This window comes from Chaetomium tenue, assembly GCF_020726465.1.
Source record: "Chaetomium tenue strain MPI-SDFR-AT-0079 chromosome Unknown F5144scaffold_3, whole genome shotgun sequence".
NCBI lineage: Eukaryota > Fungi > Ascomycota > Sordariomycetes > Sordariales > Chaetomiaceae > Chaetomium > Chaetomium tenue.
In genome coordinates this window covers 1,291,819-1,307,252 of record NW_027117331.1, presented here as the reverse complement: position 1 = coordinate 1,307,252, position 15,434 = coordinate 1,291,819, and the positions used below count along the sequence as shown (strand labels likewise).

Here is a 15,434-nt window from a genome sequence, read left to right as displayed (position 1 = left end):
CTGTGGTCCTATTTATTCCCTTGGACACGTTAAATTTTATTTTATTTTGACGACGCTCGCTGGAGCATAGCTGGTCAAGATGGCGACCGAAAACCAGGCAACCGGTCAGTGGACGAGAATGCTTCTGTTCTGTTCCCCTCAGGAGCTTCCCCTCCAATTCCCAAGCTCCCCTGAGCTCCCCAAGCTCTCTCTGTTCCCCCCTCTCTCTGCGATCCACCTATTGCCCCAATCTCAATCTTGCCCGTTTACGTCGGCCGTTGGTTTGGTTCGTTTATCTGGGTGCTTGTTTGGGTTGTTACTCAGTTTGCTACTCGGCTTGCTCCCGCAGCTCCCCCTGTGCCGCTCTGCTCTGTCCCGGTTGTCCGGCTCCCGTCCCACGCCGCTTCCCAATCCCGGCCATCATTGCGTGCATCTAGTGCTGATATTCCTCCTAGACTATTCCCTCAACAACCCCGACACCCTCACCAAGTACAAGACGGCCGCCCAGATCTCCGAGAAGGTCCTAGCCGACGTGTCCAAGCTCTGCGTCGCCGGTGCCAAGATCGTCGATCTTTGCGAACAGGGAGACAAGCTCATCGAGGAGGAACTTGCTAAGGTTTACCGTGGCAAGAAGATCACCAAGGGTGTGTTGCAGCTGGGCTCTTGTCGAAATCGGTAGTGGCTGTTTACTAACGGCGGATACCCCAGGCTTCGCGCACCCCACCACCGTTTCCCCCGCTGCTTTCGTGACTCCTTACACCCCGCTCAGGTCGGACGAGAAGGAGGCTGAGGTAGAGCTCCAGGCCGGCGAGCCCGTAAAGATCCAGCTGGGCGCCCAAATTGACGGGTTCGGTTCCATTGTGTGCGACACGGTTTTGGCCAGGAAGGCCGACGAGGACCAAGATGTTATTGAGGGTCGGTCAGCCGATCTGCTCCTGGCCACCCACTATGCCAACGAACTCCTTCTCCGACTGATGGTCCCCCCCGGCCTCCTAGCTCAGGGCACCGACGAGGAGAAGGCGAAGGCGGCTGCTGTCAAGGCCCCGTCGCAATCCAAGATCACCAGTCTCCTGGAGAAGGTCACCGAGGCCTACGAGTGCAACATCGTCGAGAGCACCACTTCGTGGCTGTTTGATCGGAACGAGATCGAAGGAAGCAAAAAGATTGTCATTTCCCCTGGCGAAGGTACCAAGGGTGAGGGTGTTCCCGCTGTTGGCGAGGCCTGGGGTGTCGAGGTGGGCGTGAGTCTTGGGTCGGGCAAGGTCAAGCAGTTCGAACAGCGGACTACCCTCCATCGCCGCACCGCCAACACGTATGCCCTGAAGCGGCCTACGTCCCGGAAGATCCTGTCCGAGGTGCAGAAGAAGTTCGGTACCTTCCCGTTCAGCCTGCGGCAGCTTGAGGACGAGCGTGACGCCAAGTCTGGCGTCATTGAGTGCGTCCGTGGCAACGTCTTCCGCCAGTATGAGGTTACGGGCGACAAGGACAACTCCCCCGTGGCCAGGCTTCTGACCACTCTCGGTAAGCCATACTTGCACTGTACGAGAGGAAAGTGTATGCTCACTGTGACATAGCGATTACCAAAAACGGTATTACCAAGCTGGGTGCCCCACCCGCATTGGACCTGAGCAAGCTCAAGTCAGACAAGAAGATCGAGGACGAGGAGGTTCTCAAGATCCTAGAACAGCCCCTGTCTCGGAATACGGGTAAGAACAAGAAGAACAAGAAGAAGAAGAAGCCGGCCAAGAAGGCAGCGGCGAAGGAGGGAGGAGACGACGAGGAAGAAGAGAGCGACGAGGAGTAGGCATCGAATGGGACTTGAGTCAGAACGGTCTGGGGCCTATCCACTTCTACCTAACATGGCTAAGGCCTACCTAGCCTCACAGTTTCTGCCCTAGCATTATGGTACCAGTCCCCAGTCTCCGGCCTCCCGAAGAGCGGAATCGATGACGATGACGAAATAGGCACTGCGGGTTCAGGCTGGGAGCGGTCCACCACATGCAGTTACCTGCATCGGCCTAGCGCTCGATCTTGACTCGAAGCCAACATTATCACAGCGAAATCCTGCTTGGAGGGGGTGGGGGTGCGAGAGGGGAAGATGGAGTCGTAACTTTCGGTCAAGGAACAAATGTCAAGAAAAAATGGCAGTGCACTCGTTAACTATGGTGACCCGTGACCCTGCTTGCGCAACCAAAAGCTAGGCCGAGCTTTGTTATTGTTGACGAGGAATACGCCCAGTTTATTCGATTACTCGATTTCGAATCCCTTATTGTTATTGTAGGCGATTCCGCACGTTGATTTAGGTTATTGTTTGCTATTGTGGTTGTGCTGATAATGGATGGCAAAACAGAAGCATTCTACGGAGGGTCGGGTGAGCGAACGAACCCCTTACCTCATTGTTTTCAATCACCCCCCTTCTTCCTCCCACTTCTCCTTCCACCCACACACTTTCGCCATCTTTCCTCCATCATCTTCTTCTCCCGCACGTTACATTCTCTCAAACTTGCAAAGTCCACGATCTTATTTTCGTGTTACCCAGGAGTAATAGCAAAGCGGCAAGCGCGTCGCGCGAGTTGACTTCTCTTACGTTCAGGGGCATCCGCCTAAAATCAGTGCGACTCATCCTGAACATCAAGAAATCAGTGACAACAGGTCATCCAGAACAAGAATCACGACTTTTTTCTTCTCGCATCTGACCTCGAGAAGAATTTACAAAACCCCGGAATCGGTCGGGGTCGAATTTGCGTCCACCCACGCGGGAGGCACACGCTGTGAGCTTAGCAGCCACGCCCCCCCTGGTCAGTCGCTCAGCGCCCCCCCCCAGGAAAGCTAAGATCGCTTTCTCTCCCTACACCTCCTTCTCTCGCACGCTTTCCCAACAACCACTCGAACCACACGCGAAAACACCCAAAACGCGACCTTCTTTTTTTTCTTCCTGCCCGGCTTCAGCCCGAGGGCGACAGAACGGTACGTTGCACGCATTGCCCTATTTTTTTTCTGCAGCGATGCTAACACGCCCCGCAGGTGCAAAAAGACGGATCATTATTGTTGGTTCCATCATTGAAGGGGGCCACCGCGGGCCAGTGGTCTGCTGCATCTCCTGCCAGCACCCCAACTCTCACCATGCCGGCGAACAACACCACAGTCTCGGCCAATATGCGGGCCACCCGATCGCGTTTTTCGAGTCCGCAGACAGCAGCAAACGGAGCGACAACCGATTCGTCCTTGAGGCTTCAGGGCGCAAGTACCGGCAACAGTACCGGCAACAGCAGCACCGCGAACGGGGCCGAAGGGTCGAAAACATTACTGCAGCGCTGGCTCGAGCCTCCGGTGCAAGTAAAAGCCAGTTACCAGGACGCCGGGCTCGTGCGTCAGGGCGTATTCGAGAATATGGCACCACTTGGGACGTTGCCAAAGGTTGGCCTTTTTCGGAAGACAGCGCCACCTCCTCCGGCGCCGACTGCCCCTGCACCTGCACCTGCACCTGCACAGCGTGCACCAGTCCGCATCGTCATTAAGCAGAGGAAACCTGCCCTGCCTTCTACGCCGGCCCCCGCACCGCCACCCGCGCCCGAAGAAGACGAAACGGAGGCGGATGAGACGGTAGACGAGGATGACGGCAAGACAGAGGATCAGGACGAGGAACGGCTCTTTCCTGCCGATAAGGAGCACCACAAGGCTTGCACAACAGCTGCATCGCAGCGCTCGCGTCGGTCGGTCACCTCGTTGGAGACGGATTACCAGGGGTGGACGCCGAGCACATCGGCCCAAAATGGCAGATCGCGACGGAGCATATCACGGGCGAGCAGTGGGCCACTGCAGCAACTGCCAACGGGCACAAATGATGGCTTGCGGACGTTTGTCCAGAGGGAGTCTATCGGAAAAGTTGTGGAGGCTGCTATTGAGGACGCGCTCACTCATTTTCGGTACCCCACTGCTTGGGCCCTGCGCACGCTCTACAAGGAAAAATCATCCGAGCAAGAATTTCTCACCATGATTGAGAAGGTGGCTCGCCAGACAGCCAACGCCGACGAACTAGAACAATTCGCCCGATGCATCCTGGCCAAGAAGAAGGAAGGCAAGAAAGACGATCAAGCCTTCTTCAACTTCGAGTCACCGACTACCGGCGGCGCTGCCTCTTCCGCGCCGCAGAAGCCGCAGAAGCCCAAGAAGGCCCCCTACGGCAACCTCGTCAAATTTGGTATTTCCAGCCTGCGCCTGGATCAGGACGGCAGCAAACCTCGAAAGAGGAGGGAGCAAACGGTGGACACGGCTCTAGATTCCGAATCCGTACCCGTATCCGTACCCGAGCCCGAGCGGGCGGTCAAACCTCAGGAGTCTGAGCCTGAGCTAGAACCTGAAATTGAACCAGAGACAGAGCCAGAGCTAAAACCAGAGCCTGAGCCCGAACCCGAGTTCCAGCTCCCCCCGCGCAAAAAGCGCAAATCCGGCAGGCAGCAGTCGGAGGCGACAGCGTCGTCGTCATCGAAGATGGCATCCAACGGCGCAAACGTCAAGAAGAACCCGGAGACGCCTCCTCGGAGACGGACCCGGGCTCGCTCAGAGTCGAGTCTCTCCTCACTTTCCAGCGTCCGATCCTTGACGCCGCCGGCGGATGAAACCCGAGAAGACGGTGAGGAGGACCAAGGGTTTGATGAGGCACCCCCCTCGCGGACCAGCCCTGCGCCGGCTGTCCAGCCAATCACAGCCAATAAGCGCCGTCGGTCCAACGCACCGCGAAAGAGCCGGAACGTGTCACCCTCCCGACCCTCGCCCGTCGCGTCCAACTCCACTGCGCCGCAGCGACCGGCCGCCGCTGTTCTTCCATCGCAGCCCCCGCAGCCGACCCAACGGCAATCTCCCGCTGCTGAGCAGCCCGCTGTTCACGACGAGCAGCAACCTTATGAGATGCCTGCCGTCGTCGACTCGCCGCTCTTCCCGAACTTCAATTCGAAGAAGGGTGGCAAGTCCGGCACACCGTCGCTCGTCCTGGCCACCAAGCTGGGCAAGATTGACCCAGAGGACCCCAACCTGCGCCATCGCCAGGAAGCGCGCAGGGTGACGAACACTGCATTCCCCGTCAGTGACGTCAGGGGAGGCTCTCCGCAGCTTGTAGCCAAGCAGGCGAGCCTCGAGGAGCAGACCAGAACGGCGACGCCAGCCACGCCGGCGACAGTGCCTGCATCGCGACCGCGGGCTACTTTCCCATCAGCCCGCGCGACGCCTGCTCCGAGGGAAGGACGAAGCACGCGCTCGTCGCTCAAGCGGACGCACGATGATCTGGAGGACCAGCCATCGCCGACGACCACCAACTTCCCAGGATCCGAAGCAGCATCCGCCGCGGCGGACTCGCGTGCCGGGACACCAGCTCTGCGGGCGGCCAAGAAGCCCAGGGCCGGGCTTAGGGTTAAGAACTCGTAAGCATCACATCTCCGACCTGCGACATGATTTGATTTGAAACAGTGTATTTTGGCTAACCATCCCACCCATCTAGGCCCATGAAGAAGAAGCATGCTCCGTCGGCAGGCATTCCTCGTTTGAGCGGAGAGCGCAGCAGTCCCGTAGGCAATGCCCCGAGAGAGGTATGTCATGGTTTCTTTCCCCTTCCTTTCCCGTCCATCATCAATCCATCCATCCGTCATCATCCCTCATCGTCATCCCTCATCCATCCTATCCTTTGTGTCAAGCCGAGCTACACTGGGGCCAAGGCTGGGTGCAAGCGCACCTTCCAGGTCCAGGGTCCGGGGGCTGGGGGGGGGGGCGCGGGCGTGTCCCCCCCAACAACCAATTTTAGTGGCAAAGTGCCAGGCCTAGATCGGGCTGCCGTTTTGCCGGAATATGGCGCACGCAACTCGCACCCACCCCTTGCCATGGCTGTTGCTGACTTGGCGCCCCCAACTCAGGACGATAACGACGACTACTGCACGTCCTGCGGCGGCAATGGTCAGCTCATCTGCTGCGACGGATGCACACGGTCCTTCCACTTCATCTGCGTGGATCCGGTGCTGGGTAATGAGGCCATGACCGTCGAGTTCTTCTGCAACGTGTGTCGCGTCAGCCGAGACCCTGCACGCCTGCCTACCCATGGCGGAATATTTGCCGTGATGCTGGAGAAGCTCGACGCGAGTAACTCGAGCGCCTTCCGCCTGCCGGGCCCCATCCGCGATCTCTTCGAAGGCGTGCGCACCGGTCCCGACGGCGAATATGAGGAGATAGTGAACGTGGTGAAGCCTCCCCCTCGGTGAGTACTCGACCATTTCTTTATTGCCTTCTGTATCCCCGCCTCCAGCCTACTGACTGTTACGATAGTAAAAAGAAGAGCGAAGAAGACCAGCTCCCCGACTTGCACCGCTTGCGCGACGCAGAAGGGAATGCCATCATCTGCCACAACTGCCGGACGAGCGCCGGCCCGGACCGCGCCATCATCCCCTGCAGCGCCTGTGGCCTCTTTTGGCACATGGACTGCCTGGAAGTTCCGCTGGCTTCTCCGCCTTCCTTGCGCACCTGGAAATGTCCGCTGCACACCGACAGCCTTCTTGGGGCGCTGCCCGTTCATCATCCGACCCATAAGTACCGCAAACTGAAAAACGCGCCCGTCATCACGCCCACCTTCACCAGGGGCTACGTCAACAATGGTTTTATCGAAGTCGATCTGGACGACAGCGATGATGAGAGCGGGTGGAGGGACGTCGAGACTTTCGGCCGGACTGTGCGTCTCTCGGAGAGGGGAATCAAGCTTGATTTTATCTCTCGGTGAGTAATGTCGTTTTCGTGACATTCCCACGTAATTCAGCGTCCTGACTATTTCTAGTATCCGTGGCCAGTCTGAAAAGACAGCCGCTCGGCCGGCATCGCCGGAACCACCGGCACCCTCGGTACTACGTCCGATGGAGCAAAGATCAGTCGAAGAGCTGCAGGCTGCTCTCAACCTAGCCCAACTGAGTGTCGCGCGCGACGATAGCGTCGCCACTCTCATCAATGCCATGATCGTAAGTTTGATTACTTCCCGTTTGTTCTCTCCCATACTAACGTCTCAAAAAGTCTCAAGCCGACCCGTCGACCATCGACGTAATGGCTCGGGCCAACGCTACCCAGCTAGAGAGCGCCCAACTGGATCACATGGACCAGCAGAGCCTGCGCGCCATGCTCGCCAACGCAGAGTCGATGGCCAACCATATCCGCCGGCTTCTGGCATCGTCCACCAGCGAACAACCCACTCCACAAACCATGGGTGCAAAAGCCGATGCCGAGCAGACCTCTACCATGGCGCCCAGCATCGCCAACTCGGAATCCCCCGATCCCGATCCCGACAACTCGGCCAATCTGGCCGCTGGTTCTAGCGCCATGGAGATAGACGCTGTTAAAAGCCCTCCTTCACCGGCCACTACCGATGACGTCCCTGCCATGACGCAGGGCGAGAAAACGCCCATCCAGGGTGACCAGTCTCCTGCTGCCCTCCTGCCTCTGGAGCAAACTGCCCCGATTGAGAGCGGCGGCGTCCCTGCGACTCCGACCAAGGTGGCCGCTCTTCCTGGCGACGAGCCGCTCGTTCTTGAGGCCGGGGGCGATGCAGAGAAGACGCTGGGCGAAGCTTGCGAAGGCGGCTCCGTGGAGATGGAGTGATTCACCTCTAGGAAAGACCGGCATTATCATCCGTCTTTCGGCGGCACCTGCAACACTGAGCACAAGAAGCTCGACGAACTTTTCGAGACCGATGACCCTTCGAAACGGGGCTTTCAATTATATTTCTTTCCTATACGATACCGCGCTACTCAACGGCGCTATACACTTTTCGGAAGGGCGGCGCCTTCCACTACTTAATCACCCCGCCGACCGGTACTTGCGCCCCATATCACCGCGATTTGGGAATCTCGCAACCTCATGTCCTCACGGTTCATCCCACCGTTATATCTAGTGGTGTGATATCACAACACACCGTTTCTCACTATTTCCCAGCTTTCGGCCGGCGTCTGCAAAAATGACTCGGCGAAAAGCAACCCGTTGGGATGCTCTCGGCCCGGCTCGATTCAACCGGCCAAGGGAGAGAGAGCGCAAGAATTTCCTTTTTCCATCCACCATTTCCTGTTTATTTGTCAAAAACAATGTGTCAATAGCGATTGCGGATCATCGGGCCCGGGTTCTTTTCATTCGGCGCGCGGGCTGGGCAGGCGGTGTCTAGTTACAGGGGAGTTGGAGTTGGCGGATCTTTCAGCCAGCCACCGGGTGTCAGTCACCCAGGGATTTGGGGTTAGGCTCTTTGGGGTGGCATGGCTTCTCGCGATTTGTGTCCTCGGTTTTCAGTTTTTCAATCTTGATTCTTTGATTTGCTTTTTTTTTCTCCCCCTCTCGTCTTTACTACCTGCTACCTCCGCGACATTCGCCCTGACGGGCCATGCCCAACCAGCCGGCTTCAAACTGCGAGCTGGCGGGTAGGCAGGTTAACAAGCAGGGCGGTTTGAAAGATGGATGGGACGGGTAGATGGCGTGTCGCTGGGGCGCGGGGGGAGATACTACTACGTACGTCCTTGAGGTCCTTTTGATGAGGCGGCATCACTTATTAGATAGACGGGACGAATACTGGGCTGGCTAGTTGGCGGACGGTCAGGCAGGCCAGGCAAGCACCTTTGTGTGCTATAGTTGTGAGGGCCTGCTCTTTCTTTCTGCATTTTCTGGCCTTCTGTGTGCGCTATAGCTAGGGGCTTGATGGGGGATGTACGAAATGCATGGTTAATTATTCTCTGATCTATGAGAAGTATGCTAAGCTCTGAGGTGAAGGCTACCTGACTAAATCCGATGCAACGCAACGCCCTCAGCTGCTCGTAACGGACACTCTTGTAAACTGAGACCTGCCTAGTGATGACCAGGGAAAGAGGTAAGAACCCAATATGATTCTAGAAGGGTAGCCTTGTGTGTGGAAACAAGCAACAGGCCCGCTACCAGGTTTCCGCAACAACTACTTATACTTACCATGTTGGTAATTCGACGGAAGAGCTCTCTCTAATGACCTGCAGAGAAGGTAGTGACAAGACATTCCCCCAAGGAATGACATCCCCCTGCGTTCCGCCAGACCGCCCAAACCCCAGACCATGATCCAAAAAACACAGTAACGAATGACGCTCCCCTTCTCTCCGCCAGACCAAACCAGCTCCAGACACCACACAGGAACACAGTAGCGAATAACACTGCAACGAAACCCTTGCCTTATAGTACGGAAACGAGTGCGGTAGTGCAAGGTCTTGTCTTGTGTGTATGCAAGTGGGATTCTCAAAAGTCTCATGATGGTGAAAGTGTAAATAAATAAAAAACGACAACACCTATAACAACAACAATCACAATAACAACAATGAACGGCAGAGGAGCGAAGAAGAGCAACTCCCAGCCCAGGTCCCATTTTTCCAAACCAGTCCCCCCTCCCCTCCCCAACCAAGTAAGGTACGTTTCCGCCCGGCCAGCCAACCGACCGACCTCGCCAGCCAGCCAGCCAGCCCAAAGATAAAAGCAAAAAAACACCATGACATCACAAGACGGCGGTGAAAAAGAGAGAGAGGGACTTACGCTTGAGCCTGCCCCGCCCACCCATCATCACACCACACCGATAGGGAAAGCGCGAAACAATGGATGGTAGGCGAGACAGACGTGCGGGGCGGGGCAGGGTAGGTACGGTAGGTACTCTGGTCGACAGCTGTGGATGGATTGTTCGCTCGTTATCTCGTTTCTTTGCTGCCCCGGCACCTTTTCTCTCCCAAGAGCCAGCCAGCCAACAAACCCAACGCGACCACCACCCTCCACCTCCCGAAGAAAGAAAAAAAAAGAAGAGAAAAAGAAAAAAAAAAAAGCCCATCTCCTCATTCTTCATCGACCCGTTAAGCGAGCGCATCCGGGATCCGTCATACCTCCGGCCGTGAGCCATCTATCTGTACAATACAACTCGTCCACCGGTTTCCTTTCCCCCCTCTTTCCAGCCCTCGCCAGCCAGAATGTAGCCGCATCCCTCGTCCGTCCGATGTGATTTCATCTCTGCAAAATAAAACAGATCATAAGCCTTTCTATCCACACACACACATAAAAACTCGCGCACACACACACAAAACACACCCAACGGCACGGTTACACCGCCTTATCACGGGCGGCGCTGCCGACCATCAGGCTGAGGGCTGCGACCTACACGACCACCACGCTGACGCGCATTCACCTGCTCCGACGGCGGCGGCTGCGGCATGTATCCTCCTGCCGCCCCAGGGGGCCCGCCGCCATACCCGGGGAACCCGCCCATGCCCGGAGGCGGCGGCATGCCCATGCCAAACCCGCCCGGGGCTCCAAATGGAGCTTGTTGGCCGGCGCCGGCAGGGATCTGCGCTGCCGGCGGGATGGGGCTGCCGTTAGCCATGGGCTGGTTGGTGCGATACTGATCGATCGAGGCGCTAGGGTTCTGGAAGGCGCCGTACCCACCGGCCTGCATGGAAGGGTAGTAGTTGTTCATGGGCGGCTGCGGATTGCCTCGGGCCAGCATGCTCTGCTGGTACTGCATCTGCTGGAGCGCGTTAGGCCCTATGAGCGGATTGCTAGCGGTGGTGAACATGGTGTTTTGGGCGTTGAAAGCAGGGAACTGGTCCATGCCTTCTCTGCTGCGCGGAACCCCGTAGCCCATGTCATAGCTGGCGGGAGCAGCGGCGTTCATCGGGTTGTAGTACTGCGAGTTGTTACCGCCACCGTACTGCCCGGCCTGTTGCTGAACGTGCTGCTGTTGCTGTTGCTGCTGCTGCTGCTGATGGTGCGGAGCCGTGGTCGTCTGACGCGAGCCCGGACGCTGCCGTTCAACGTTCCCATGATCACGAGGGGGGCCGCCACTCCCAGCACCACTGCTCCTAGTCGAAAGGCCCACCTCGTCCATTAGTCGCTTGTAGCCCTGCCCTGGCTGCGCTTTAATGCGGATCAGGACGGCCTTGACAGTCTCCACAACCTGGCCCCGAATCGCCTCGTCAAAGAACGGGGTGGTCAGGACCTTGAAAATCAGGGTCGCGCCGCAAGTATGGTCACTGAGGATTGCTTCCAATACTTGGTCGTTCGGGGTGAAGAAGAGCGCCTTGAGAATCGTATCCCGGGCTTCGGCTTCGGCCTTCTGGTTGATAACCTTCAAGACCGTCAAGTACGCAACCTTGTGGGTGCACAAATGGACAAGGTAAGGGACGAGTTGAGGAGAGAGCACTGTCCGTCGCTGCGGGAACGTGCAGGTGTCGAGAAACCAGGTGAGTAGCAGAGCGCCGTTGGCGTTGGTAGCGAGCTGTACACTGTGCAAGGCAATCGCGGCCGCCAACATCCTTTGCTGGTCCTTGGTGGAGTGGTGACTTTCGAGGCAGGCCCGCATGGCGCGAGCCCCGTAGCGACCCTGTGACACCTCCCACATCCTACTGAGCATCGTCTCGAAGATGAAGTCGTTGTAAGGAGAACCAAATTTCAGACATCCCTGCAAGACATAGTTGCCGTACTGGTCCAAGAACAGGGGGATCGTGTAGGGCCGCAGGTACTGCACAATCAGATTCATCTGCTGCGGTGTTTTGCAGACGTCGATGATCTTCTGGGCCGCCCAGGTGCCGTTCTTATGCACGCCAATCTCGGCCATATGTGGGGCGATCTCGGCCAGCATCGAGTCACGAACCGCGTCAGAGCAGTGCTCGAATAGTTTCTGGACGACGGTATTACCCAGATAGTCTGACGCTAGCTCGGCAATCTCGGGAAGCATCTCCATGGCAATGCCCTCGATCTCTTGCTGAGAGAGCGACTGGTTGTCAATTCTCTTGCGAATGTCCCGTAGCTTCGGTGCATCATGGACCCGAGTGTGCGCGGGCTCCTTGATGGGCGGTATCTCGTCCACGAACGTGCTGTATTGAATTGCTTGCTGCAGGCTCACCGAGATGCGGAAGCAGTCTTCCTCGGTCGCCCCAAACTGCTGGATGATTTGAAGAATGTCTCCCGTCATCTTATGGAGGGGAAGGGCGGTCGGGGTGGCGTTGCCTGGCATGGGAGCAGGCCCAGTTTCGCTAGACGCGCCGGCGCCAACGCCTTGGACATTATCCTGGGACTTGGAAAACGGATCAGGGCTGGGCGACGGGATGGCACCATCATGACCCGGTGTGCCGGTGCTCGAAGGCGGCTTCGCAAAGTTAATGCGAATCGGCCCGGCGCCGGGGAAGATCTCCTTGCCATTCATGTTGGCTTTGGCAGCAATGGCACTCTCCACGCGCTCAAAGTTCACGAAGCCGCAGTTCTTGTGGGTCAAGACCCGGGCCGATACTATGGGCCCGTATGTCTTGAACATCTCGGTCAGTGTCGACGTCGTGGTGGACGTCGGGATGCTGCCGAGCCACAAAGCGCTGGTGGGCCCTTCCAGCCCCTGTTCATCCGCACCCAACAGACCATTGTTCCGGCTGCTCGACCTCCCCAAGGACATGCCAGCGATAGCCTGTGGGAGGTCGTCAAAGGCCTTCTCGTCCGGCATCTGGATCTCGGCCGCCGTGAAAGAGTTGTCCAATCTCGAGGGGGTAGGGAGGTAGTTGCGGAGAAGGCGGGAGGCTGGTGCATCCAGGACACCGGCTGTCCGCGCGCGGGGGCGAGCGGCCTGGTTCGCAAAGGCCTGGACGGCCAGGTTGTGGTTGTGGATTGCAGCGTTGGTCGCGGCGAGCTGGTCCTGGAGCTGGGCGTAATGGCTCTCCATGTACGACAAGGGGTCGTTCTCATACTCGTCCTCTTCTTCGTCAGCATACTTGTCCTTGTTGTTAACCGAATAGGACCGGAATCGGTTTGCGGCCTTGCTGAAGTCGGCGTAGGTGGGTATGTAAGGGGTAGTGGGAGCCAGCTGGGCTCGGGCCGGCTGGGGAGTCTCGGCTAGGCCAAGGTAATCCAGTGTTCTCATATGAACGTCCGTCTCAGCATTCCCCTCGCGGGAGAACTGTGACTGAGCTGGAGAACTAGGCCCGTTGGACCCCAGGCTTGCGATGCTGGCCAAGGTGTTACCCCTGTCCCGACCGCTCGGGTTCCAGCTGCTGAAAATGGACGGCCCGAACGGCGAACTTGTCCCGGGTGTATGAGAGAACGGACTCCGCTGAGGCATTGAGCCTGCGCGGAGCCTTGAGAGCAGTGTTGAAGCCGTGGAAGGATCATTGGGCGCCTCGAGGCCCGGCGAGGGCGACTTGAAAGGGGTCTGCGAGGGGCTTGGGCGCGAAGTCTTAGAGGCCAGGGCCGGGATGCCGAGTAAAGGATTGCCGGCAGTGTTGGGCGAGAACCTGGATGGGAGCGTGCCCGCCCGGGCACGGCGGGTCTGCGGCAAGCTGTCGGGCGGAGGCAATTGGGCGAAGTCTGGGAAGCCATCGGTGGGCGACTCGGGGATGTTCTCGCGAAGCGGAGTCGAGTTTCCACTAGTAGGAGGCCCGCCCCACGGATTCAACGGCAGCCCCGGGACGCCTTCTTGAGCTTGTATCTCCCTTGCTCTGCGTGGCACGGTAAAAGTTAGCGGGTGATTGGCCTTGAGGGAAAGCGGGGCAGCGACTCACCGCTTGGTAAACAAACGTCCAGAGGCCGACATCTCGTGCGAGGGCGAGCCGGCGCCGGAGCGGGACGTGCTCGACATCTTTGAGGTGGGCGTGAGACCTGGAGACATACCAAAGGGCGACCGAAGGGTGCCGCCGGCAGACTGAGGGTCATTGGGCGAGGTGGTCGTCGGTGAGTTTGAGCGGCCCTGGGCGGAGAGGGTCTGCGGCGGGTAGCCGATGGTGAGGTGCTCGCCTGGTCGTGAAGCGGACATTATCAATTATTTGATCCCGGTCCTCATCAGAAATATTTCGACGTATCGGCCCCGTTCGTACAGGTAACACGGCAAGCCCAAAAGCAAAGGGCTAGCGGTGAATGTCTTCGACTGCTGTAAACGTTCGAGAGACGGTGCGACGACGTGCGCTGCGCGTCGAGGAGAGCGTCGATCTCTGGGGGAGAGAAAAGAGTTGCAGTTTTTTTTTCGCAGGAATTGAAATCGAGTAACACCTAGGCCGAGAGTCGAAAAGAGATGGATGCTGTGGCGGCGTCTCCTCAGAGGACAAGGTGGCAGGTGCAATTACAAGGCCGATGTGACGAACTTCGCCGGAGGGGGTCGTCGGATGGCGGCTAGTCGACGGGTAAAAAAAAAATAAGGTCGACTCTGCAACTTTTCACTAAGGAGTGTATCAGGGCACGGGAGGCCGCAGATTATTGAGGCAAGGGATAATTCCGAATATCGAGATCGAGGTTTGGTGGTGGAAGCCAGAATGGCCAAAATGCTGGAAGCGCTTGCAAGAATGTTGCTGGCTGCGTTGGCACCGATGGAAATGCTGGGGAGGCTCCTGGACGGTTTTGGCTTGGCTTTTGCTGGGCGAGTTTAGTTAACTAGGACTCGTACTCCACTGCACCTGGTTTTTCGATCGGACCACGGAGCGGCCCCCTGTTTCTTGGACTCGGGAAACAAGAGGAGGGGGGAAAATCAAAGATCTAATCAATATACAGGCGTCATTAGGGGAAAGTTGAGCCCGGAGAAGAACACACCGACTCTAAAAGGGGAGTGCGCAATGGGGCAGAGGAGGGAATCCACTCCTTGTGAATACGGGAATTGGATGTGGAGGAGCAAAAAAAAAGGAGAGGGGGAGTTGAAGTCGACGAGCGAGTGGAACGGATCAAGATGAAACACCTGCGAAGGGGGTGTGCTAGTACAGGTGCATACGCCATCTCTAGGTGGTAATAGAGACAACCCAGGCTGTGGCTTCTGTAATTGGTTGTAAATTACGGGCACAGTTGCAGTTTTTTTTCTCTTTGTTTTCTTTTTTGTTGGGTAAGCCGCCTTCTCGAAAACTATTTCTGGTGCAGGAAGGAGCCTTCAGGGTGTGTCAGTGTCAGTGCTCAGCTCTGTGCCCTGCCGTTGGGTGCCCCACGACCCAAGCAGGTAAGCCAGGCATTGACACCACTCACCCACTCACTGAGACCTTCGCACTGACAGCTTGTGTGGCCTGGCGTGCCTGGCCCATGCCTGGGCGCAAACTGACCCTGTATCCCGTCACATTTCGAGTTTCCAGGTTAGCCTTCTTCTCCCTTGCTTAAACCCTTTTGACGCACACCGCTACCAACGAACGCGTGGTCCCTAGAAAACGACGTCATCGGGATCGAGAGGCAATACACAGCAGTACGAAGACATGCATCCATATTTGCTCACCTCAGGTTGGCAGATACGCAATACATAATATTACTATATAGATACACAGCGAACGAGATTCGACTCCCAAGCTTCGTACGATTTACAGTTTCGCACAGAGTACGAATAGTCGGTGCACCTCTATCGGAGTTGCAATGCCACCTTGCGCATTCCACATTGCCCACTTTGGTGTCACCCATCCTTGCAGCTGCCCTTCAGCAACCTGTTTGCGCTGCTGCATGCTCGCGGC

General features: G+C 57.4%; 4 protein-coding genes across 4 annotated transcripts; 3 read left to right on the top strand and 1 right to left on the bottom strand.

The window, feature by feature from the left end:
- Window positions 1–118: 118 nt before the first annotated feature.
- On the top strand, window positions 119–1,783 carry F5144DRAFT_488067 (peptidase M24, structural domain-containing protein; the record flags this gene model as incomplete). The annotated part of the gene is made up of 3 exons (XM_066785639.1): window positions 119–623; window positions 688–1,500; window positions 1,554–1,783. 3 exons carry the CDS (start codon window positions 119–121, stop codon window positions 1,781–1,783), a joined length of 1,548 nt encoding a protein of 515 aa, XP_066644484.1.
- A 1,209-nt stretch (window positions 1,784–2,992) lies between these two features.
- Window positions 2,993–7,780, top strand: F5144DRAFT_169953 (uncharacterized protein). The gene is made up of 6 exons (XM_066782607.1): window positions 2,993–5,396; window positions 5,474–5,561; window positions 5,883–6,220; window positions 6,289–6,732; window positions 6,791–6,968; window positions 7,021–7,780. Exons 1-6 carry the CDS (start codon window positions 3,103–3,105, stop codon window positions 7,600–7,602), a joined length of 3,924 nt encoding a protein of 1,307 aa, XP_066644483.1. The 5' UTR covers window positions 2,993–3,102; the 3' UTR covers window positions 7,603–7,780.
- Window positions 7,781–9,518: 1,738 nt separating this feature from the next.
- F5144DRAFT_169947 (uncharacterized protein) lies at window positions 9,519–10,092 on the top strand. The gene has a single exon (XM_066782606.1). It carries the CDS (start codon window positions 9,668–9,670, stop codon window positions 9,986–9,988), a length of 321 nt encoding a protein of 106 aa, XP_066644482.1. The 5' UTR covers window positions 9,519–9,667; the 3' UTR covers window positions 9,989–10,092.
- Window positions 9,995–14,135, bottom strand: F5144DRAFT_169908 (uncharacterized protein). The gene is made up of 2 exons (XM_066782605.1): window positions 13,527–14,135; window positions 9,995–13,463 (listed from the first exon to the last, which is right to left on the bottom strand). Exons 1-2 carry the CDS (start codon window positions 13,775–13,777, stop codon window positions 10,100–10,102), a joined length of 3,615 nt encoding a protein of 1,204 aa, XP_066644481.1. The 5' UTR covers window positions 13,778–14,135; the 3' UTR covers window positions 9,995–10,099.
- Between the last annotated feature and the right edge of the window lie 1,299 nt (window positions 14,136–15,434).